The 26,942-nt window shown below is 34.1% G+C and overlaps 1 protein-coding gene across 1 annotated transcript in view; it reads right to left on the reverse strand.

Moving 5' to 3' along the window:
• MMRN1 (multimerin 1) overlaps nt 1-26,942 on the reverse strand; it is a 61,492-nt gene that overhangs the window by 4,548 nt on the left and 30,002 nt on the right. Inside the window, exons 4-6 of the mRNA XM_008071523.1 lie at nt 20,405-20,518; nt 18,939-19,112; nt 12,122-14,107 (exon numbers count right to left, since the gene is read on the reverse strand). Coding sequence (XP_008069714.1) covers nt 12,122-14,107; nt 18,939-19,112; nt 20,405-20,518 — 2,274 coding nt within the window. The remainder of the gene's footprint in view (nt 1-12,121; nt 14,108-18,938; nt 19,113-20,404; nt 20,519-26,942) is intronic.

The raw sequence follows: 26,942 nt of genomic DNA on the forward strand, positions 1-26,942 counted from the left end.
TTAAGGTTTCTGGTTTCTATTTAATGTCCAGCAGGAGCATTCCATTTTTCTCCCCCTTGTGTTCCAATACCTGAGGAAGGGGTCTTGCTTTGATTTTATTCTTTGAGTCATTTCAGAGGGTACTATTTTATCCTTTATTCCATTTTCTTTGTAGGGTCATTCATCTGGGGGAGCTCCCCTGCAGTCTAATTGAGGGCTTGCACCTTTTGCTATTGTTACGACAGTCCAAACTTCTTGAGACTACACACAGTTTACCTTCTAAGACATCTCTCATAGTGCCTAATGGTTATCTGCCCAGGACGCCTCCACCACTTGTCTATACCTGCTTACACTGCTTGTGTTCTAAGTTCCTTTTATTTCATTTTACTTTATTTTTTGCCTTTCTTGCTATTTTAGGTATATCTGGTCTTTCCAAGTCTTTTAGCACATAAAATCATGTCTATGGCTCCCAGAACTGGACATTTTGTACCAACGGAATCTAAGCAGAGTAGGCCATGGGAAACCACTGCTAGGGACCTCTGCTCAAATGAACTTACACCTCTGCTAAGATATCACAATCATTACATGCTCATTGTCTGTTTTTGTATCTGTATTACACTCTGTTATGAGAGGTCTTCTGTGCTCTGATGTTATTGGTGGTTGCCAGAATACCATATTTATTTAATTCACTTAAATATGAATTTATCATTTTTACTAATACTAGTAAAATTTCTTATTAGATGTGAGTCACCATGTTTTTCCCCATAAATTGTTCATTATTGTATTCTGTATGAAATGTTTTAACCATTCCTCTTAGCTTTATTATCATTTCCAAATTTATGTTTCATGTGTTCATCCCAGTCAGAGATAAAAGTACCTAATGGAAAAATACATTTAATAAATCAGTGTCAAGTACAGAGCATTACAGCAGACAACTAAAGATTGGCTGGCACAGATTTGACAGTTGAAGCTATTTGTACTCTGTTATATAATCAGTTAGAAATCAGCTTTTGTGCACCATCTGACTTATATTTTCCACTTTGTTATTGAAACATTTAAAAATAGTTAGATATCTTTATAAATACCTGTTTATATTAGTACTCATTGGGCTATTTGTTCTTGAACGAAACACAAAAATCAAACTCCAATAAAGCATCACATACTTCTGGGCATCTTCCTTCTTCCCCATCAGTATAGTTAATTACTTAATTCTCTCAAGTATTGCCTAATACTCTGGAGTTCTTGAACTTATCACTCTTACCTGTAATTGCTCTCGGGTCCTTCTTACCTGCAACTACAGCATGACCATTTGTGAGGTCAGGTTCACTATTTCTTAAACTCTGTGTCACTGCTGATTAGCACAGTATGTGACATATAGAAAGTGCTCATCTTTGAACAGATGAATAAATACATTAGTAAGAGATTGATGTGGTTTACCACATTCTTTTCCAACTTTATTTCTTCTTCACTGTTTCTTGAAGGTCAGAGTTTGATGTTATAATATTATTTGTCATGTTTCTCTAGAGATATGAAATCATTTCAAGGAAACTTCGCACAGCATCTCTCCCATCTTGTGCTTCAATAATCTCTTAATCCTTTTCTGACTATTTTCCTTGATGGAGATCAGTGCAATTAGTTGACCAGTTCTACCAACTCAACATTCTACTATCTCATGCAGGTAGCATAACTGACCTTTCAAAATTTAGTTTCCTGCTCTGGACATGATTAAAAGTCCTCTCCGTTGTCTTGGAAAATTTTATGTCTCAATTTGTTCTGGTCTTTGCTTTCTGGACCCTAATATGTGCTCTAGTTACATTTTTCTATTAAGCCTACTTTCATATTTCATAAATGTTCATGCTAAATTTGAACTGATTGGCAAGCTCCTTACATTTTCAAAGCACCCTACTTTTGCTAACATTTGTCATTCTTTATTATAATTACTTGCTTAATGTATGAGCTTCTTGAGAAGATGAACTGTGTTGAATTTATCACTGTTCACTCAACCATTCTCAGTGCTCATTTAGAACCTATTCAACAGGAATTTGACAAATAAATACATACATTGTGTTGATGACTTTCACCTTATTCTTATTTTTATTTATGTTACACATAATATGCTTTGTCATATATTTTTATTTTATTGCGTTTTTTATTTTTAATTTAGTTTTACTTTATATTCTTATTGCTTACTTCTACTTCAGCACAAAGTTCTAATTTTTTATTTGTTCATTCAAATAATAACATTGTAGAGGGCATATAACTATGATCCCTGCTTAGAATACAATGGAGTTTCCAACTGATTAGCAAAGGATCTATCATTTTGCCTCGGGGCAGTTTTGTAATACATCAAGGAAAGCATTATACAAAACCACTGCATAACTCTGCACTAAGGTAATAGGCACACACAACATTAGCACTTTTCTTTATGTTTCCTCTGGATCCAGTGCTCTTTAAAATGTTTTCACCCTCATATTTATGGATACATACTTAACTGTCAGTACCATTATGCTTCCCCATGTATCAAAATTTTTTATGTCAAGTAAGATTCATCTAAGTAGAAATATGAATCTAGAAATATTCCATATGTCCCTTTCTAACAGCTCTGAGAAATATCAGTATTTATCTGTTTATATTAAGTTTTCAACTTCATTGTTCTAATTACCCACATTCTGTTCATTGGTGTATAGACAGATTAAAATACAGTTTCTAAACATCTCTACTGCTTTTTCTTCAAATGATCAGTTTTACTGTACTTATTTTTTGATCACATATGTTGTTCTTGATTTTGTTTTCTGGTATCTCTTTTTCTCAATCCCTCATATATCACTTTAAAGTGCATTGAATCATAGCGATCTCGACCACATTTAGTAGCCCTGTTCCAGAGATTTACTCTAACCCTTGCCATTAAGTCATCATTCTGTTATCTTAAGTCATGACCTAGCAAATTAAATGTTTTTATTTGATATTATCAACTGATATATCCTTTTTCTTCAGCGTCATAGCTATTGATCAAAAGAATAATTAAAAACATTGTCTGGCAAATTCATTAAAATACATTCAACATCATTAGTCATTAGGAAAATGCAAAAAAATCACAATGAGAGAATTGTACATCTATTAAAATGGTAAATGCCAAGTGAATTGCTATTCCTTGTTAAGTCAAAACTATATTTATCTTGTAATCAAACTATGCTACTCTTGTATTCTTATTCAAGAAAAATGAAAATCTACATTCATACAAAAACCTGTATGTGAATATTTATAGCAGCTTTATCTATAATTCCCCTAAACTGGAAACAACTAAGATCCTTTAACTGGCAAATAGATAAATAAACCATATTACAGTCACACAATTCACAACTATTCAGTAATAAAAAGGAATGCAAGCAAGCACATGCAGAATCTCAAATATGTTACATGAAGTGAAAGAAGTCAGACTCAAAAGCCTACACACATTGTATAAGTTTACTTATTAGATATTCTGGAAGAGATAAAATTGCCGGAGAAGAACACAGATCACTGACTGCCAGTGTCTGAGGATTAGAATAGGGTTTGGTTACAAATGTGCATGAGGAAATTTGGTGGGGGGGAGTGTTGGAACTAATGATGGTGAGGGTTATAATCAAAACTCATAGACCGTATATCAACATTAGTAAATTTAGCTATAAATTATATCACAAACACAGAAACACACATAGTGTATTTCAAGCCCCTTAATTTTCTACCTAGGATTTCAAAATTACTAAATAACCATTCCACCTCCTCCTACCCTACTTTTTTTTTTTTTGGCTATAGCATTTATTCTTCCACCAAATGGAATACCTTCAAAATAATGTTACTGCTCTTTGACTTCCATTTCATCTCCATTAACTTGTCTAATTGACGTTCTCATTAACTCATATCTAGGTGATTGCAGCAGGGTTAAAACCACTTTTCCTGCTTCTGAACAACCCCTGTCCATATATCTGCAAAATACATTTCCTTAATTACAATGAGATAAAAAGATACCTGCACGTGCATGTTTATTGCAGCATTATTCACAATAGCAAAAACTATGGAACTAACCATGCTTTCCATCAAAAGAGGACTGGATAAAATAAATGCAGTACATATACATGGTGGAATATTATGCAGCCATAAAGGAGGACAAAATTATGAGCTTTGCAGCAACTTGGATGAACTTAGAGTCTATAATACTGAGTGATCTATCACAGAAACAAAGAACTGAGTACCAAATTGAACAATTATCATAATACTATAAGAAAAGGGTTGGCAGTAGTTGGAAACTGGCAGGGGAGAAGAGGTGAGATTGGCAGGAGTGGGAATCTACCAGGAGAGATCATCATCAACACAGATACCTGCATAATGAACACTTGTATACCTAACCCTGAGTTGTACTCCACACACCTTTAAAATAAAAAAATTTTAAAAATTACAATGAGGTATAACTGTACACACATTAGAATGGTAAAATAAAAAGTATTCACAATGTCATCATTGCCTGTTAAAATCTTGTTATTGTAAAATTTAAAATGTCTTTGGACAAACTTTTCAGTCAAAATTAAAGTACCCATGTGTGTACATGCACACATACGTGTAATTCTCAAGCCATTCATAAGTTGTTCAAAGGAGTGTAAGTCGGTACTCTCTGAAGAGAAACTTGGCAATATTACCAAATTCTTTTAAAATTTATGTGGGCTTTGCATCAGTAATTTTACTTCTTGGATATTCTCTTAAGGGGAGTAAAACTAGAGATATACACAAAAATGTCTCCATTAGTGCAGCACCATTTAGAATAGAGAATAATTGGGAAAATGCCTAAAAAATAAAATATAGGTTAGATAAATGCTTGGAATATGCTGTCGTATGTTGTTTCTTTTCTTTTGCACTCGGGGTTGTTTTACAATAACATAGTATTCATATACATGTAACAAAAAACCTTAAACATAACAAAACATCACACTGTTCTATAGGTACATCGCCCACAATCAACTCTTTCTAGGACAAAATTACAAAGTTTTCAAGCCAGAGCCTTGCTTTCTCTTCCTTTCTGTTCCCAGTTCCTTGCAGGGTTCACTATTTCTCCAACAAAGAAGACTATCCTACCATCTTGTTTAATAATGGCGTAGCCTGCTTCCAACATACCCAAATACATACCTTGGTATTCTGATTCCCCTGACCTTTCTCTGATTTTTTTTTTAGAAGCACAGTACTTATCACCTTTTAACATACTATTGAATGTATCTATTTATTTATTCATTTTTTTCTTCTCTAACTTGCTAATGTGTAAACTCCAGGATTTTTTTTTCATACTGTTATATCCAGAACATCTAGAACATACTTGGTTCCATTTGGCATTTAATTAATATTTATTGGCTTGAACAATTATTATTATAATTTTCAAATAGCATTAATAATCATAAAGAAAATGTATTTGGGTCCTCAAAGAAAAACTGCTTTAAAAAGATCTTAACACAACATTTTAAGCTATGATGAAACTGAATAGCAAAAATTATCTTGTACATTAATTGTGCCTTCATTCTAGGAAGGTGTTTTACAAAGATCTTCTTGAGGTAAATCTGTAGTTGGACATTTTCAAACACATTTCTTAGTTTACAGTAAATGACAAAATAAATGTATACAACTTTGTACAAACAACGACTTCTTAGTTGACTATAAAGCTACTGAGTTTAGATTATATTTGAAAGGTATTGATGATGTCTTTTCATTATCAGATAATTATTTGGGATATTTAGTATTTTTGTATAACTTTTAGTTTACTTTGGTAGGATTGGAACACACACTAGCATGCTAATGTCTATAGATGATGTACTTGTCTGCCTTTCTCTGTTTCTTTTCAGTATTCTCTCTTATCACTGGTTAAAGATTGCTGTTCCTCTGACTCTGCTCCTCCTACTCTGGTTATGGGCATAGTTTCCTGGTTTATCTCACCTATACCCAGTTTCAAAACGTCATCTTTATGCTGATGCCCTCAAACCTAAATCCCCACACAAATTTCAAATTTTAACACTTGCTTAAGATTATAAAGCCCAGAAAAGAATTTGTAATGGAGTATTGATTAACCATAAAACATGAGTTGCTTTTTGTGAAAAATAAATGTATATTTTGGTACCTGTATCATTCTGGCACAATAGGCAGTGACATTTTTAGTTTTTCAAAAACTGTGTCATAATTTTATTGGTAATTTGTTTTTAGGGATAAAGAGACTTGAGTTTAGATTTATTAATACTGACACCAATAGAGTGTCATGTGACATTTTCCCCTAAAACAATGATATTCAATATAAACAGATTGAAGAGTTCAAATTAAGTTTATAATATAAAATATTCATTTTTTTTTCTTTTTAGGGTCAATTTTAAACTGTGGATGGTAAAATTGTCGTTTAAAAACTTAAAATATGTTTTCAAACTTCATAAGCAGTTAATAAAGGGCACAGTTATTATTCTTGTGCTGTAATTTTTGTCAAGCTGAAAGTATGTTCACTTAAACCATTGTACGATAAATTTACAATTTGTGGTTTAATAATCCTTGTACCTTCCTTTTCATGTTTGATAATCCACATGACACAAAGTAACACTGTTGTGTGCAATTCTGAACTAATAGTGTAGTTAATAATCGGTACAAAGACATATATATTTGTCGCATTTAATTTACAGACCAGTTAATAATCCGATGTAGTTTCAAATCTTTGATGTCAATGAAACAAAGTCTATTGTCAAGAAACAGATCCTTTGATTCTTGTTTGGGAACACAAGAATATGTAGTGACTATGTAAATGGAACCTGGTTTTCTGTCTCATTTCCTTTTTAATGTCAGACCAAATATTAGAAATTTTGTTTCAGAATATGTGATCATCATACTGGCTATTTTATTGTAGGACAAAATGCAAGAGAAGATAGCCAATTTTGTCAGCACTCTCTTTCCAACTGTCATCATTCTTCCATATGAAGGGGAATCATATGGAAATCTGGGGGAACTTTTTCTTTTCCCTGGGAACAATGAACAAACAGTAGTTCATTTACTATTCTCTTCAACACTGGTATGTTTTATTGACATAAATTGGGGAGGCCTCTCCAGTAGACAGGGCTGCTAACCAACTCTGACACAAAAAAATCTTCAAGATCACGTGCAGCAAAAACCGAACACAGAAGGCTTAAGACTGCTATCTTTAGCAAGGTATACTTGGAAGGTTTTGCCCTTGGTTGACATTTGGGAACCTGACTGTTCTCTATTCCCCAACTGATATGTGTCATTCACTGTGCCCAGACCCTGTATACAGATAACATGGTTTAAGCTGAAGATCTGCTTTCCTTCTGAGAGTCTGGAGTTTGGGTATGTGCTAGACAGAGCGTGCCCACATGACTAGCCCCCAGTAAAACCCTTGGATGCTGATGGACTTCTCTGGGCAGAATTATTGCACACATGTAGCCTTTTTGTGACTGGAAAAAAATAGCCCATAAAGTGTTTTTCTTCATGGTAGGAATAGAACATAAAGAAGTCTGTGCCTGAATTTCTCCAGACTCTGCCTGTATCTTTTACCCTAGCTGATTCTATTGTGCATCTTTTCACCATAATAAACCTTAGCTGTGAACACAACTATATGCCACGTCTTGTGAATGCTTCTACTGAATTACCAAATGTGTGCGCGGTTTTTTGAAACTTCTAAAATAGATCATAAATTCGAAACTGAAACAGACTTCAAAATTAATTGACTTATATTCAGCCATTTTGTACAGAAGATAATATGTTGGGTATGTGCTAGACAACATGTTAGCTATCTTGAGGTATATCTGCAAGTGTTACTGTTCTACAATATGAAAAAAATCATATAAATAGTAGAAAATCTCTTGGAGAAAACCATTCTTGAAACTGTTTTGCAGATTTTTTTGCTGCAAAAAAATCAATGCACGTTTTCATACATGAAGCCTATATTCTGTATGCTGTTATTTCTGATTTATCTTTATTTGATAAGCATAGGTTAAGTTACAAGTACATGCTGAGTTTGAAACAAAGTGACTTACAAAAGCAAGGAAGTTTTAGAAAAATAAATAACTTATTACAAATAAATGCATTGCCAGACAGGACTTGATCCCTGGTTTACTGATTTCCAATTCAGTGCTCATTAGTCATCATGACTAACTCTACGCAGAATCATAAAATTTAGAAAAATAGTTTTAAAGTGATATAAAACAGTTCAATATTCACTAGGTCCTTATTTCTGTATCTTTTAAACTACTTATATTCACAATAATTATCATTTTTAAAGGTTGTATTTGATATACCACCAAATGTTTAATAGAATGCAATCTTTCTAAGGAATACAGAAATAAAATATATTTAATAAATAAATAAGTGATTAAGCAAATATTATGAATAAAAGAGGCTTATTAAGGATAACTAAATGGTAAATAATAGAGAAGTTATGGAAATAAAAAGCAAATGGCTTCGCAAGCAGGAGGTACACATTCTCAGTCACGAGCAGCTGACATTATGTTAAGGCAGAATTCAGCTACTCCTGGAAGGGCAAGCAGCCAAACGCTCTCTGCAGGGATAAGACTGTCAATTGCTGTACAAACAAATCTTCAAAGATGAAATAAAAACCTCTTGGTGTCTATTAGAATATTGTTTAGAAACAAATCAAGTATTTAGCAATTGAACCTGAATAGCTTATCAGCAATGGCCTACTAGGAATCCGAATTAGCATAACTGAATGTAGGATGAGCTCAAAAGGAAGAAAGAGGGATGCACACTCTGAATTTTGCCCTTCATCTACTTCAGTCAAAGGAAGGCCTTGTGAATGACTGATGGTGACTTTCGAGAACTACCCACTGGCCATATCACAGACAAACCAAACTGAAAAGCAGCACCTTTACTGCCTCATAGTGCAGAAAAAAGTTGTCAGTATTATTATCAGGAAACTCCTTAGGAATATTGGCTTTGGCCATCCAGAATACTCGGATATGGCTTGACTCTAAAAAACAAATGACTCATGGGACAGAAACAGAGAAAGACATGTGAACATACTCTACAATCTCCTTGAGTATAGCGGGAGGACTAAGCTCGGAATCCGGCTGACTAGGAGTCAGGGTCTATAGCTTACTAGTTGGATGAGCTTAGGCAGGATACTGTAGTTATGTCCCTGAGGGTTAGTTCACTCATTTTCAAAAAAAGAATAATAATACCTCATAGGTATTGTTAATTGAAGCAATAAATATTGTATAATTTGTACAGTTCCTAGAATATAGCAAATGTTAATAAATGGTATCCAATATCATATCATTAGAGTATTTGTATTATCAAATTTAAAAGTTATCAGTTTTAAAAACTAAGATTTAAAACTATGTTTATACTGCTTTTCTTTCTATAAACTGTACTTGTTTTGCAAATGACAATAGCTATAATCTGAGTAATATGACTGAAATTTCACATCAGATTCATAAGATGATGATAAATTGTCTTCTGGCTTTAGTTATGTAGGAGAGCAATGTGGCTCTATGGTATTTATCATATATATAAAAGGAAACATAACCATATTTAGTTAGTGTGTCCATGTGTTTTATACCAAAGGTATAAAGGACGTAGTTTATTCCACAATTGCTACAGGAGAACTTAGCCTTATTCACTGGTTTCATCACCTTGTATAGAGCTTACCTGTTCAGCTGCTCATTGAACGCTATCAGTTCTATGGTCCATAGAAGCAGAGCCAGTTTAATGGGCATGTAAATCTATGTGCCCACTTGAAAGGGGTCCACACATTAATTTGTTGGTCCTACATAAAGTGAACATTTACCCTGCACATAGAATTAGGTCAATATATCTTTGTTGCCTTGACAATGTTACTGGTAACTTTGAGATAGAATAAATAACTTTTAATTCATTATTAATTTTGGTAGAAAGGCATATTAAAATTTTTATTCATAATAATAAAGGAAAAGGAAGCAATTTCATCAAAGCATCGTTGGAAAAAGATAATCAGAACTGAGTTACTTCCTCTTATTAGCCCTTCAAGCCCAATCACAATAAGTATCTAAAAACAGTTTTTATAAGGTCGTAACATGCATTTTTATACAACCAAAGTTTATAAGTTCTTATGCTCTATACATTTTTTAACCTCAATTTACTTTGAGGCTGTTCAAATTTTATATTTACCATAAAGACATTATCTATCTGTCTATCTATCTATCTATCTATCTATCTATCTATCTATTTTGGCTTCAGAAAAAATACCAAAGCTTGCCTGGTGTATGATTATGCATGCTGTAGAGCTTAATTGAAGCTCGTGTTGAATGCTCACATGAAGACCAAGATTGAAATAGTATAGAAAAAGAACAACTTGTTATTTTTCCTAAAATTTGTTATTAAAAGAACCGTTTGAATTGAGATACTACCTTTCTCTGTGAAACATATATGACTAGGTAGCTTGCTCTGTGATCCCACAGTGGTAAAATTAATCCCTTTATATCAGATTAATTTAGGGGAGTCATAAATACACTAATTTAAATAGTGGCATATACTATTCCATAATTTGTAATATTATCAAAACATTCCAAAATTAAATATGAGGGTCACATCATGTTAGAATATGATCACCTTTTTGTAATTAAAAAGCAACAAAATGCAAAATTCATACTAATGAGCAGGTAGTTTAACAGCCGACTCATATGAGCCATTTCTTTCAGTAAGAATTAGTAGATATTTCGATTGTGAAAAGATAATACCATTTGCATGCCAAACATACATATAAGACCTGCCTTCCATATAGAGATACTAGTTGTTGTTGGTGGTTGTTTTTTTTTTTTTTTTTGAGTTGGAGTCTCACTCTGTGCTAGGCTGGAGGGCAGCGACTTCCTGGGCTCAGATGTTCCTCCCACCTCAGCCTCCCAAGTAACTAGGACTACAAGCGTGTGCCACCACAATTGGCTAATTTTTGGATTTTTTTTTTTTTTTTTTGTAGAGACAAGGGTTCTCTATGCTGCTCAGGCTGTTTTTGAACTCCTGGGCTCAAGTGATTCTCCCGCCTTGGCCTCCCAGTGCTGGGATTACAGGCATGAGCAACTGCGACCAACCTGGAGATACCTATCAGGCAGTTTACACATACCACACTGAATTCCTCTTTCCTTCCAAATTTATGATATTTATAACATTGGCTGATGGTACTACTATCCTCTCTTTCCCCAAATTTATAGCCACAGAATATGCTAAGTCTTCTCTTTTCAAAGTGCCATGCATTCAGGTTGTGAACAGTTCATTTCTTTTTTTTTTACGGTGATGCAGTCTACAACATATTTCTACTACTGACCTCAGCAAATTACCTATTTCAGTCTCCTCACTTAAAAAGCAAGGAAATGAAACCCAAAGAAGTGAACTTACTAGCTATGGCTATTAACTAATAGAGAAACTTACTAATACAACTAGGACCAGAATCAAAATTTGGTGTTCTTCATGTCATTACTCCTTCCACTGTTTGCCTGTTTCTGTTGGTCATAACTTCCCAAGATCTCTCACATCTGTCTCCTCTGCTTCAGCTCTCTCTTCTTTAGATCTTCCCCTTATGGTTCTTGCCAACATTCACTCGATAATGTCCTAGCTGTTATCCTAATATCATCTCTGCAATCACGCGACACACTACTGCTGGCTTCATGCTTCTGTGTCATAGTTCTTACTACAAACAACGCACTACTACAAATTTGCACAGATATCCCATTCTTTACAAAATTGTCTCTAAGTGCCTTAGCTTGACATTCATGGCATACCAAATGTTCCAATATGCTAGAATGAATAAGTCTGGTCTTATTTATCAATAGCCTCATTGTCTAATAGCTTTCTTTAATTACTAGTGCAAAGAAAACTGTATTATATAAGCAAATTTTATTGTTTTATAGAAGTCTGTTTAGTTAAAACGCCAAATATTTACACGAGAACTTCTTGCTTTATATTGATGTCTAAATTATCATAAGATAAAGTCAGAATCAAATGTCAGTGACCTTTGCATTACTTGACTATCTACTTAAGCTCACATATGCATCTTTTATATTTCATGGTACTGCTGAACGGTAAAGACATACTAAATATTATTTAAATAAAAATAAAAGTTAAAAGTTATTTTTCAGTAATAGCTTACCAGGGTATATAATGTTGTCTGTGTTTCTTTGAGCCCGGCCTATCAGGACAGTGGTAAGATTCACGGTTGGCTTCTTAAGTGTATTTTGTTTCTTCAACAATGATTTTACTTGCTTCTGAGACTTGACAACATTTGCCAGACTATCAGATAATGATTGATCTATATACCGAGTTAAATTAGATAGAGCAGCTTGAGTTTTTATTTCAATCATTGGACCCACAAATTCTGTCAGATGTTTCTGAAGAAGCTGTATATCAGGCAGGGAACCTTTCATCCACTTAGGTATGGTAGCATTGAGTTCCAACATACTTGTAGAAGCATTATGGCACATTGTTAAAACTTCGTGGAGAGTTTTGTTAAGCAAAGAGAAGTTAATTGAAAGATGGATGGATTTTGCTTCCAGTGCCTTAAATCTAGAATTTAATACTTGCAGTTGAAGAGCCTGATCTCTCTCACTTGCAGCCACACTGCCTTTTTTAAGTGAAATATAATAAGGTATGAGTGTCTGGGTCACTTTAGACTCCATGCCTTGCAGTCGAGTTTCAACATTTTTGGAAATCTTAGTGGCTAAGAGTATTTTTTCTTCTAAATGACTCATATTCTGCTGGAATTTTGTCACTTGGGAAGTGGTTTCATTGAACATTTGATAAATCTTTTGATAGTTGAACTGACTTAGTTTCTTATCTTTAGGAGTATCTGCAAGGGCCTTGGCAACCTGCAGAACAACGTTATATCTCTGATTGTCATTGGCCAAAATCTGAATAGAATCGTTCAAACGTTGGAACTGAGGGATAAACGCCAAAATATCTTTCATATCTGAAGCACATTTGTGGACCTTGAGATTACCCTTAATAGTACTTAACGTCTTTTTTAGCACATAGTTATCTTGTATGAAATCAATGGCATTATTTATAATTGTCATTGTCTTATTTAGGCCATCTTCCATTTCTAAGGCATATTCGCTGACACGTCTTTCTAAGGCATCACCGCGACTCTGTACTTCATTTCTAAGTAAGCTGTGTCTTTTTGTAAGTTCTTTGATAAGAAAACTTAGACTATTGACAGCACTGGTCAGATTTTCTACCCTTTTCCTTACAACTACTGCTTCCTTTGGCCGTTCATATGTCATTGTCTGTCTAAGTGATGGTCCCTGCTCAAGCAAGGGTTGAAGAATCTCCATATCATAAGTCAGATCATTTAGCTGCTCGTTCATTTTATCCATCTTATTGTCCATTGGAAAGAGAACCTCAGCCAATGTTTGGTTTAATACAAGTACATTCTCTTCTGTGCCCTTAAGCTGAAATTTAAAATCATTTCTGCATTTGGATAACATATCTTCACATTCACTTCTGACAGATTCTTTCTCTATCTCCAAAGCAATAGTGAGATTGTTAATCTTGCTTTCCTGAATGTGCAAATTATCCAATAACTGCAGCATCATCAAACCCTGCTTCTTTATATTTTGATGTAGAGTAGACACGTACTCAGTAACATTATTGCTGACTGATTCAGCAGCTGGAACATTCTTCTGGTGTGATACTTGTTCAGATGATAAAAGCTGCTCATGTACTTCCTTCATTTTAGAAAGAGTCTTATTGAGAGATTCATAATGCAGAACGTTCCATGAATGTTCCTGTTCTAGAGCACCTTCTAAATGAGACTGCTTTGTTTCCAGTTCTTTAATAGGTTTCTCACATGTAAAAGTCATTTCCTGCCTTACATTCACAATGTGATTTCTTAGATCTGCTATATCTGTCAAAGTGGGCCTATTTTCTTGCATTAGAACAAACTTTTGCTGGACTGCTATTGAAACCACAGATTCATTAACTTTTTGAATTATTTGCCTGGTGTTTTCAAGGTCCTCTGACAGACTTGATACAGTCTTGAAAAGCTGTGCGACAGTCTCTTGCATGTCATTTTGAAAATTTTTAAATTGTTCTCTTACTATGCCCTTTACCAGGTCATTGACACTTTTAGATTTTAGACCTAGAGAAAGAAATAATAAGCAATAATAAACGATATGTGGCATACTTACATGGTCAGACATCAACTAAAAGGAGATTAAACACTAATAACATGAAATAATAAAGTACTATTTGACTGCATTCACTTATAAAATTTTTTAAATTACTATGATTCATAAGAGGTGATCATCTCCCTGAATGATAAGTCTGAGAGGATAAACCAATTGTAGAATATGATAGAATATACTAGAACCATAAAAGGATGGTTCTTTGGACAAAGTACATGAAGAAACTATTTCTGATGTCAGTAACAGACTCTTGTATATGCAATAATTCTAGGTCAAATCTTAGTCTTGTATGAAAATAAAAGGCTTGGGCTTTCTGCCTTAGTAAATAATACCTGGTATTAGCATGTGACTATGTTATTAGGTTTCTAGTAATTAGGTCTTAGAGTTTACGTTCTGTGCTTTAAAAAGCTAATAAATTGACTGTAGAGAAGAACCTTAATGAGATTGTCAAGTGAAAAAAAAGAAGTAATATTCATAAGATTTAACACTGGCTTATAATATCAATAAAATAAAAATAATGAGTGGTTTGGGGATTGTAAAAGTCAACCTCACGTGAAAACAGATATTCAAGATATACTTGATTATAATAATATGACATTAATTTTTAGGAAGAGAAGAGAAAGTTTGTTACTAATAAAACCCAGACTAGTATCTCCAATATTAGAAAGCAGGAACTAACCATAAGCTGAGGCTGTGGTAGAATCTAATAGTAACATTAAAAAAAAAGAAGAAAAAGGGAAAGAGTACTGAATTATTAAAATTTATTTAGAATAGAAAGTGACTATTTTAAAATGCAAAAATAATTTTGCATAAAAAGACAGACAACAAAAAATAAAATATATGCTTGAGATATATTTGTAGTATCTAGCTATGAAGCACACATAAATAGAAAAAATTTCCATTCAAATTGAAATATAGCCTGTGACTATGGTATAAAATAGAGGAAACAGAATGCAAGGCATTTTAAGCTGCAAAAATTGTACAATGTGATATTTCCAAGTGAGTTATGATTACTTTGTAGCCTACTCAAGAAAGAGCACTATAGGACAAAAATGAATAAAGATTCTACATGTCTCTATTTTGTAAGAAAGTTTTTAAAAGTAGTTAACAGTCATGAGGGTCTTACATAAAAAGTATTGTGTCAGAGCAATTATAAAAAATAAAATATTGTTTGAACATCTTGATAGTAATTAATTTGGTACAAAGACAAAACTATAAATGTGATGGCTTAGACAGATAAACATTTCCATGGAAATTCTATTTCCTAATCAATGTTGTTAAATGAAAAACAATAAATAAATAAGTAAATAAATATTTTCCTTTTTCTAAACCTAGAAGAAATTGAGAAAAGTTTAAAAGTCCAAGAGATATAAGTAAATACAAATTTGTATGTAATAAAAAAATAAATCAAAAAGTGTGAAGTATGGACTAGTAATCAATGACACACAGCACCTAAGTACTCAGGAAAGGCTACAATAATTACAAAAGATTAAATAGTCACAATTAAGAGAAATTATGCAGAAATAGTCCTAGATTTTGTATACAATAACATGGATAATCACACTAGAAAGGTTTTAAGGTATTTTTATGGCCTACTTTTGCTTAGTATTTGGCCAGTTACCTATTTATTCAACAAATATTCATTAAGTACATTCTATATGCTATACAGAAAGGGAAATTTGGAAAATTAGATATCTGGTCTTAGAAACTGAATATGTTAACTCTTCACAGAATGTAAGGTACTATTCAATAGTAATAGAAACCTTATTTTTTCTACAAGACCATTTAGTCGTTTCCCATTAGTAGCAATTGTCTTTAATTCTCATGACACCAAAACTTTATGAATTACAATAAAATATTTAAGGTTGGGGATTAGATCTTCTTTGAATTTATGACCTTATAATTTTCACTTTAAGATGCTTTTCAAGATTAAAAAGGTAAAATAAAACTTAAGTTGCTGAATTAATTAGTTTTGGACAATGACAAAAGTAGTTTCAGTATACAAAAAACTATATGACCTGAAAGACAGAATAAGGATGACAATAGTAAAAAACACTGTATATAGATAAAATTCTGTACAAAATCTTAATCAAATTAATTAAGAAAAAAACAAAGAAAATAAATATGAGTTACTTTAGCTGTTATGCTTTAAAAGCTTTACGGACAAATACATCAAAGAAGGGACAAAATCACAAGTGTCTGAAAAGATATCAAATAGATTATTAGCTTAAAAATTTGAGGATAAGGAACTTTTCAGATAACATTTCTATAATTTGTTACTAAAGAAGCATACGTGCAAGATTCTGATTTAGCAAAAATATTTCAAAGTGCTTTATGTTAATATCTGAGTGGGCATGTCATTTTAATTCTATCTAATCCTGTTTCATGTGATGGATATGCTTTTACGTCTTTAAAAAGATGATATTGTATTTGGTTACTTAACAAATATCAGAGACCTTGGCATGTTCCTTCTGTATTGTGAATGTATGGCCTTTTAGTAACATTCAGGTACCTCTTAAGGATTTGAGATATTTGATTTTCAATAGTTTCTGTTGATACTGGCAGATTAAGTAGTGTTTTTCACCTTGGATGTAGACTAAACAAGAGAGGAAGCAGTGGTTTTGCCAGGCAAGTATAGCACCTTGGGGCATGGGTTTAGCTTTTGTGTGCTGTAAGAATATTCATTAACTACAAGTCCTCTGGTTCTTATAATTAATGATTGTGCTGAGTACGCGATTAATTCCTCCTATTGAGGAGGGAATTTCATTATTGTTGCTGTTGCTGTGAGTGTGTGTTTTTTTCCTGTGTCAGTGCCAGAATTTTTGTTAGTAGGTTAGTGGGTCACAGAAATCAGTTAACAGGCTAATTCTCTCAGGTCATGAGAACCAAATCTTGCTAAACCAATTTCAATCAGATAGTTATTGACTTATTTCTTATGCTATCGCTTCAGGGGAAAAAAATATTTCTTTCTCATGCTTGGCATTGATAAGTTTGGGCCATACCAGACATATAGGACATGGTTTTTCTTTTAGTGACTGAATAGTAGCAATTATTTACATGACTTTCTAAAAATCATAATTGCTATTGAGCTACATAGGTGGTAGAAAATACGGCAAATCTTCACCTATTTATCTGTTTTACCTGAACCACAATAGAGAAAAAAATGGCTTGTGCATACTAAAAATGGGATTGTATAGGGAGGTTAAAAAAACAAGCAAAGTAAAAGGGACCAGTAATCCTGAAACTTGCAAAATACAATAAACCCAATGAATTGGGACACTGCTAGCCAGACAATTTGTCTAGAATATCCAACCCCTACCTGAGGCCCCTTTGCTTGGTTACCTCCTCCTGATCCTTCACTCATCAGTTGAGATGGTTTCTCTATCTAGAAGCCTTCCCTGGTCACTTAGATTGGATTTGTTGCAAGTCTCAAATGACTGCACTGTACTCTGTGCATAACACTATCATAGAAATTTCTATATATAAATCTCTGGCAGGCAGAATGAAGCACACCCTTTCATCCCATTCCCTAAGTCCCAGTACATGTGAATATGTTACCTAACATGGTAAAAAGACCTTGGCAGATATGATTCAAGTTAAGATGCTGAGATAGCAGATTTTTCTGGACTATCCATGTAAGCCCAATCTAATCACCTGAGTCCTTAAATGTGGAAGAGTAAGTCAAAGAATGGTTCAGGGAGATGCAGTGAGGACTCAACACACTGTTAGCAGCTTTGAAAATGGAGGAAGATGAGCCAAGAAATGCAGTGATCTCTAGAAGCTGGGAATGGGCTTCAGTTTGCAGATTTTAAGACAACAGGGACTTTGGTCCTATAACTGCAAGAAAATGAATTCTGCCAACTACTTGAATTAGCAAGAAATGGATTATCCTACACAGCCTCCCCAAAGAAACATAACTGGCTTTTAAGTTTGCTATTTTAAAAGCACAAAATTTGTCAGGTGTGGTGGATCACACATGTAATGCCAGCACTTTGAGACGTAGAGGCAAAAGGATTGCCTGAGCTCAGGAGTTCGAGACCAACCTGAACAACATGGTGAGACTTCGTCTCTACAACACTTCAAAAAATTAGCCACATGTGGTGGCACATGCCTGTGGTTCCAGCTACTTGGAAGGCTGAGGCAGAAGGATTGCCTGAGCCCAGCAGGTCAAGGCTGTGGTGGCCTTATGTGTGCACTCCAGCCTGGGACACAGAGTGAGACTCCAACTCAAAAAAAAAAAAAAAAATTCATGCAAAGCTTATTTCTGTAAGGAAATAAATCCTCACTCTTTAATAATAATAATAATTGGGATGCTTTAGAATGTATTTTATTGATTTATTACCATGACTTAAATAATATATGGGATAACAATGCATTTTGGATTTGTCCTCAGTATTTCCATCAATAGTATTGAGACAACCATGCATCTAACTGCCTTGATCATGGTCCCTTAACTTCATCTTTAATCTTGGACTTGAAACCACAATAGAAGTAGGTGAAGTATGATTTATTTCAACTACAAATAAATACAAGTTAGGCTATAAATAGGTACATAATGTCATCAATCAAATAGAAAATTCGGTCAAAGACTTGAGTACACAGCACAAAATATTAAGATAATTCAGACTATTTAAGAAGCTTAGTGAATTTAAAATATCTCACTCAAAAAATAAGTCTTAGTTTTTCATTCAATCTAAAGCAAAGATTCCAAAGTGACATGAAAAAAGAAAAATGAATCATCTGCTTTTTTGTGATAACAGAGTAGATAATTTATTTTATTTTTACCTTTAAGAAAAGATTGAAATTCTCTGCCTTTATCCTCACTGATTTTCTCTTCTAGAGAGGAGTAAGTGTTCCTAACATCATTCACAGTCAAAGAAATGTTGTCAATCTTCTTCTGTAAAAGAGTCAGTTTCATTGCCTGGGAGTTCATCTGGTCAGATAGCTTTTGCATCACTGCTACATGTAGAAGGAGATAAAATTGGAACCATTAAAATATATATATTTAAACCCACTCAAATTTCATAATAACTTTAAAGATAATTCAAATAAACCACCTTTGCACTAATGTATTTGAAAATATAGACTATATTCATGATGAAAATGGTAGTTTAAATGTGGAGACTATTTAAGTGCAGAAATTTATAAAAAGCACTAAAATGTCTTAGATTTATAAAATGTTTTAAACTTTGTCCAGAATTTTCAGTCATGAATTTTAAATTTCAAAGAGTTATTGCTAAACTCTGAATAGATAAAGAAACTTAGAATCAGAAAACTAATAACTTGTTTGAGGTTACAGAGCTAATGACTCATCTTGTTTCCAAATCCAATGTTCCAGCATTAATGTGCAGTTGTACAGATGTATGTAATTGTAGCTATATTCTGAGAATTTCATTGTTTACTGTGGAATTCCTTAATGCGAGATAAAGAGACTGAGAACTTAGCTTGAATCATTTTATATAACATTGGCACTTTTCATTCCTTTACACATGCATTTTGGTAATTCAGGAGTTTTATGGCATTCTATAAAGATACTGAATTTCAATTCTTAAAAAAATTACAGTACAATGTTTAAGGCATATTCACTAGCATTCTTATAGACAGCCCTTTAAGTCACATTTCTCAATTCGAGTGTCTTGTTTTATGCGACTAGATCTATGTCAAACAAAATGAATAGATGATTTTAGCAGTAACCAAACTTATGTTTCTAAGAGTTCAAATTAAGCCTAAAAGAAATGGCAAAGCATTTACGATGAGAGAGATGAGAAAATATGTGACACGTCAACTTTGTTTCAACACAAGGTTCTTGCTAGTTCCTAGTCCCAATTCTGTTCCTAGTCAATGATTAGCACCCCTTAGAAATTTCTTCTCCACCAATGGAAGAGAGCCTTCTTGGCTTCCTTAAAAATGATCACGCTGTTCCTTTCATGTCTAGAGACTTTGCTAATTGCACTGTTTGGAGAACAAAAGTTTGGTCTTATTTTGGAAACCTGTGATTTCCTTACGGACTTTGTATCGCATTTTTACTCTCCTTCTGTGTTTGCACACAGACCATCAATAATTATACATGGTTCTTTTGGCCTGGGAACCTACAATTTCTCCCAGCATTCAGTGCCAATAGAAAAGGACTGAGAGGTATGTTAATGTTAGTCATCAAATGTTTGGCAGCTAAGAGACTTCTTGTTTAGAAGTTGCAATAAATAGTGCTGACAATAATTGGGTTAGAGATGATAGTAATTACAGTCCATGACCTGGGTCACCACAGTCTTGCTGCTGCTGGTGCTGCTGTTGCTCAGCTGCCCCTCTGCCAATAGCTGCGTGACTTTCAGCCTGGCTGGTGTGTATCAGTTGCGGCGGTCCCTGGGCTGGACGGGAGCAGAAAGAGAAAAGAGAGAGTTAAACACTGGGACGACTTCGTTTTTTCCAGTCCTGAGCAGTAATGTGGCTGACATTCATTTTCCCGTGTATTGAAGCATGATGGGCCAGGATGATTGCAGAGGGCGCCGTTCCGCCCCCAACCATAGGGCGATGCGACTCCGCATGGGAGTGCGAAGTGCAGGACTCTAATTCTGCCTGGAAAAAAATCAAAATAAAATGATTCAGGCCTCCTTTAGGCGAAAATGGATGGTAGTTTAGGAGAGACTTGTAAACTGGCGGGTGTAAACTGCCTGCATAATTGAGGGGATTTTAAAATCCACTGTGTTAAAAGCTATAGCAGCCTTGTAAGTGGACCGCCACGAGGGCTGATTGTTTAACAAGGCAATTTCCAACCGGTGTTCACTTGGAAATAAGAGAGCTACAGGTTCTTTACTGAGAAAAGAAAAGAAGATTACTATTTAATTAACAGTGTCACTTAAATGCGTTGCTAACAGATTAAAAAAAATACATAGTGTAAAAATGGACTAAAAATAAAAGTAAACGATTACAGGCACATTTCAAGTGGATCAACTGAAAAAGTCAGTGAAATATCAGAAAAATAGAGTCTTATAAAATAAAACTACTTTGTTAAAGAATTGCTTCCCATTTCCCATGAATCAGGTAGTATTTTAAATGGCAATACCGTTTTTTCATTAAGGAACACAATTCAGAGGAGAGATTTATTAAACATATTTAGCACATCAAATAATGTATGTTTGTAATTTACCAACATCTGACGTACAGATGTATCTATTCAAGTCTGCAGATCAGACATGAGGAAACAAGTGTTTGGTGTCTGCCTACGCTTCTTCCCATGTGAAATTATGAACCAATGAAACTATAGTTCTGACACATGTTAACTATGCTCCCTAAAGCTTGTATGACTGTGACAATAATATTTAAGTTTCTCTACGCCACAAGCAGTGTAATATGTTTGGCATTAACTTGGGTTATTCTCTAATGTTAGGTTGAATTTTGCATTTCTTCAGGGCATTGACCTAAAAGAGTGCACTTCCCTTCATGTCCAAGATTTTTGTTTTGATGCTGTTCCCTTTTTTCTTCTCCTCTACAATATTATATAAAGTTATGTGTAATATGTTGATTTATTTGGTGGACAAATACAATCTGCAGCTCGGGGAAAAGTATAATTATTTGGGGGCTGGAGTAGGTGGGAAAAAGTGTTAATCATCTGCTGAGCCTTAGCAATGATTCTTATAGTCTAAATTCAAATCAATCCATACAAATGCATCTGTTAATTGCATACATTTTAATTGTGTTTTCTCCTTAATTGTGTAATAAAGCATTTTTTTTCCTGGTAGCTTAAATGTAACTCTATCCATGAGTGTAACTAGAAAGTAAAGCAAAACTTTTCAAACTAAAGTCACTGAATCGGCAGTATCAGCATCACCTGGGAACTTTTTGTGCTGCAATTTCTAGGGCCGCACCCCAGATCTACTAATTTAAGAAACTCTTAATAAACTTAAGAAACTCTGGAGTGAGGTAATAATCTGTGTCTTAATAAGCCCTCCAGGTTATTCTAATGCACAGTGGAGTTTGAAAATTGCTGAAATAATGTGTCAAGATAAATCCTTCTTAGCAACTTCCTGTCTTGCTACTTTCCTTGTTTATCTTAGCAACAGTGGAATGTTCTGGATACAAAATTAAAAGTAATAATGGCAGTAAGAAGAAGTGGGTTTAGGGATGAACCATGTTCTTTCCATTTACTTACTGCTTAACTTTTTGAACTAGATCATAGGAATAAAAAGAGCTGGCATATTTAAAGGCAGTACCTTAATTCCATAGGTGGCAGATATTTTGTTAGGAAGCAAAGCATAATTATAGTGAAAACAAATACTATGTTGTTTGGTGGTATAAAACAAGGTTATTCTTCAAATTTCCTTTTCTATCATTAACTTTTAACACATTTCTTAACATCTCTTTAAAACACTATTTTTTCCATCATGGATAGAAATTAAAAGTTCCTATACACTTTGAAACATAGCATCCATGTTTTTTCCATTCTCCCACCTGAGATTCTGATTCAGTAGATCTATTCTAGAGAATAGGGCATGTGTGTATTTTTAAAAATTCTACAGGTGATTTATATGTATGGACCTGGTTAGGAATACCAATTTAGAGCAAATTGCTAAGTTTTCTAATTCTAATAGACAAATTCATTGTGATAATGCAGAAAATACAGGATCTTTTCACATTAAATTTACAATTCAGAAACTACTCTTCATAGATTTTAAAACAACATGCCTGTTGTTAACAAAGGCATGTATTAAAGAAATAATTTATTAAATTCTAACAAATGAAAACCTTGAGTTTTGTTCATTCCATAAATAAGTGGGCCGTTAATAAAGAGTAAGTGAAAAGGAGTTGGGGTTGGAAGGTGCTTTTCTCAGCTTTCTGGTTCCCTTATTAGATATTGCCATCCTTCCCGTCGTTGCAACACAAGATCCTCAGAGCCACTGCTAAGCATGGAAACGTGCGAAGAGTGTTTGTGCTACCTTCACAGCAATCAAATCTAAAGCCCAATGGCAATTTTAGAATGTCTCAGGAAAAGAATTTGCTTTTCACTCTAAAGCTAGACAACTGTTCCTTACTTCCATCTAGTGACACTGCACATTCCTCAACTCCAAGATTGTATTTAGCCACTATACACCAATGTGGCCTACCAATTACTAAAATATTGAAATAAAGCCATATCTGTTGGCAAACATACGTTGATAAAGTGCAATGACTAATAAACTTAGTTATACAAATTATAATATTTACTTATTCCAAGTTAATTGTGGATACATGATAAAGGATGTGCTTACAGGGGTCCCCATCTCCGGGCCGCAAACCTGTAGGGGTCTGTGGCCTGTCTGGAATCAGGCGCACAGCAGGAGGTAAGGGACAGGTGAGTGGAGCTCTGCTTTCTGTCATGTCAGATCAGCAGCGGCATTAGATTCTCACAGAAGTGTGAACCCTACTGTGAACTGCGCGTGCAAGGGATCTAGGTTGTGTGCCCCTTAAGAGAATCTAATGCCTGATGCTACCCCACGGCCCCCATCCATGGAAAATTGTCTTCCACGAAACCGGTTGCTGACGTCAAAAAGATTGGGAGCCAATGTTGTAGGACACATGATGAACTGAATTCCCATTGTAACAACAACTGAGAACTATTTGTCAGAATTAGCATTTTATTGGACCCATGTCACTGCACAGACTTTGTGAAACATTTAGTGTTTTGGTAGAATGACGTTTATCACTACCTATGATTTATGTATTTGCTAAAAACTCCAAGTTGTTTGGCACTTATTTTAGTTTATGTGTTAGTATGAGCTAATCATTCTAAGTACATAATTATTTGATGCTTATAATTCAGAAGTTTATAATAAATTATTAAAGATACTAAAAAAGAGATAAAAGTTTAATTAAATTTTTAAAGCAGTTCTTTCAGATATCATGAACATGAATTTTGTGACTCTGAGGGCAAAATGTGTAAATTTTACCAACTATGAACTTAGTTCTGGAATAGCTAATGACATTAGGTAAAAATCAGTTAATCTAGAACATCTTTTAATATCTACAACATCAAAATGATATCAAATTAATATCAAAAATAAATTCAATATAAAGCAGGTTATGTTTCTGGAATAAAAATCAACTTGATTTTTCTATATTAATAGATTTTTACTTGATTTGTAAGTGTTTAATTTAAATAATGCTTCAAATTTGTATTTTATAAAAATTGAAATAAAATTGAACAGTATTAATAAAGTGCCAATAAAATAAATATTTAGGAAAAATCAGAATTTTAAATATCATTTATTATATATTTATTATATATTTGAAATAATGAAGCATTTTAGAAAAAAATTTATCACAGAAGTTACCTAATATAATAATTTTGATATAGGAATATAACTGTGATTTAGTTTTTTTTAAAGTTTTTTAATTTTAAAATTGTGGGGTACAATTCAGGGTTAGCTATACAAATATTCATTGTGCAGGTACCCTTGTGGATGAGGTGTGCCCCCCCTTCCCCAGGCAGATATCCACTACTGTCAATCTCACCTCCCCATCCCTCCTGCCCCCTGCAGTTTCCCACGACTGTCAATCCTTTTCTTATAGTATTACGGTGTTCAAAGTCCACTTAAGAGTGAGGATATGTGATACTCAGTTTTTTGTTTCTGTGAAAGATCACTCAATATTATAGACTCTAATTCCATCCAGGTTGCTGTGACGTTCATGATTTTGTTCTTCTTTACGGCTGCGTAATATTCCATTATGTATATGTACCACATTTTAAAAAATCCCATTCTCTTTTGATGGGCAGCACTGTTGGTTCCATGTTCTTACTATTGTGAACAATGCTGTGATAAATATACATATGCAGGTATCTTTTTATAGAGTGATTTGAGTTCTTCCGAGTATATTCCCAGTAGGGGGATTGTGGGGTCATATGGAAGGTAGATTTTTAGAACTTTTAGGAATCACCACACTGTTTTCCACAGAGGCTGTACTAGTTTACACTCCCACCAACAGTGTAGAAGTATTCCCTTTACACCAAATTCTCCCCAGCATCTGTTATTTTTTGAGTTATTGATGATGGCCGTTCTGACTGGAGTTAGGTGGTATTTCAGTGTAGTTTTAATTTCCATCTCCTTGATGACTAGTGAGGCTGAACATTTTTTCATGTATCTGTTGATCGCTCATATGTCTTCTTTTGAGAACTGTCTATTCATATCTTTTGCCCACTTTGTAATGGGGCTGTTTGTTTTTTTTTCTTTTCAGCACATTTGAGTTACTTGCAGATTCTAGATTTTAGGCCTTTGTTAGACATGGAGTTGGCAAATATTTTTTTCCCAGTCTGTGGGCTGTCTCCCTGCTCTCTTGATGATTTTTTTGGCTTTGCAGAAGCTTGTCATTTTGATGAGGTCCCACTTGTCTATCTTATCTCTTATGGCATGGGCCCTTAGGGTTTTGATCAGGAATTGGTTACCAGTTCCAATTTCCATAAGAGTGTTGCATCTCCTGCATTTTCTAAGGTTATCATAGTTTGAGGTTTTACATTTAGGTCTGTGATTCATTTAGAGTTAATTTTTGTGAATGGGGATAGGTAGCAGTCCTGTTTCAATCTTCTGCATGGGTCAGCCAGTTTTCCCAGCACCATTTACTGAACAGGTTCTTGTCTCCCCAGTGGTTGGTGATAGAGGCTTTGTCGAAGATGAGTTTGTTGAGAAATTGAGGTTTTGTTTCTGGAATCTCAATTCTATTCCATTGGTCGATATGCCTGTTCTTGTACCAATACCAGGCTGTTTTGATTATTATAGTTTTATAATAAAGTTTATAATCTGGGAGTGTGCTACCTCCTGCTGTTTTGTTTTGTTTTGTTTTTTGTTGTTTTGTTTTTGCTGAGGATTGTTTAGGCGATTCTTGGTTGTTTATGTTTCCATATGAATTTCTGCATTGTTGTTTCTAGGTCTGAGAAGAATGTTGTCAGTAATTTGATGAGTATTACGTTAAATCTGTAGAGTGCCTTAGGTAGAATGGACATCTTAACAATGTTGATTCTTCTAATCTATGAGCATGAAATATTTTTCCACTTGTTTGTGTCATCTTTGATTTCTTTGAGCAGTGTTTTGTAGTTTTCATTGTTAATGTCTTTCACATCTCTGGTTAGGAAGATGCCAAGGTATTTCTTTCTTTTTTTTTTTTTGTGGCTGTTGTGAATGGAATTGTGCTTTTTTATTTGGGTTTCTGCTTGTTTACTATTGGTGTATAGAAATGTGATTGTCTTTTGCACATTTATTTTATACCCCGAAACTTTACTAATTCCTTTATCTGTGCAAGGTTTTTGACAGATTCTCTTGGGTTTTCAAGGTATAGAATCATGTCGTTTGCAAAGAGAGATAACTTGACTTCCTTTTTTTCCTATTTGAATACCCCTGATTACCTCATCTCTGATTGCTCTAGCTAGGACTTCTAAAACTATGTTGAACAGGAGGGGTGACAGTGGGCATCCTTGTCTTGTTCAAGTTTTCATGGGAAATGGTTCCAATTTCTGTCTGTTTAGCAGTATGCTGGCTGTGGGTTTCTAGTAGATGACTCTTACTATTCTGAGGTATGTTCCATCTATACCTATATGTTCAAGGGTTTTTATCAAAAAGGGGCACAGGATTTTATCAAAAGGTTTTCTTGCATCTAATGATATTTTCATGTGTTTTTGTTTTTTTTTTTTACATCTGTTGACGTATTTAATTACATTTATAATCTTACGAATGTTGAACCAGTCTTGCATCCCAGAGATGAAGCCTGCTTGGTTGTGGTGGATGATTTTTGAGATGTGTTGTTGAATCCGGTTTGCTAGGATCTTGT

This window comes from Carlito syrichta, unplaced genomic scaffold (assembly GCF_000164805.1).
Source record: "Carlito syrichta isolate Samal-C Ts95f unplaced genomic scaffold, Tarsius_syrichta-2.0.1 Scaffold314358, whole genome shotgun sequence".
NCBI lineage: Eukaryota > Metazoa > Chordata > Mammalia > Primates > Tarsiidae > Carlito > Carlito syrichta.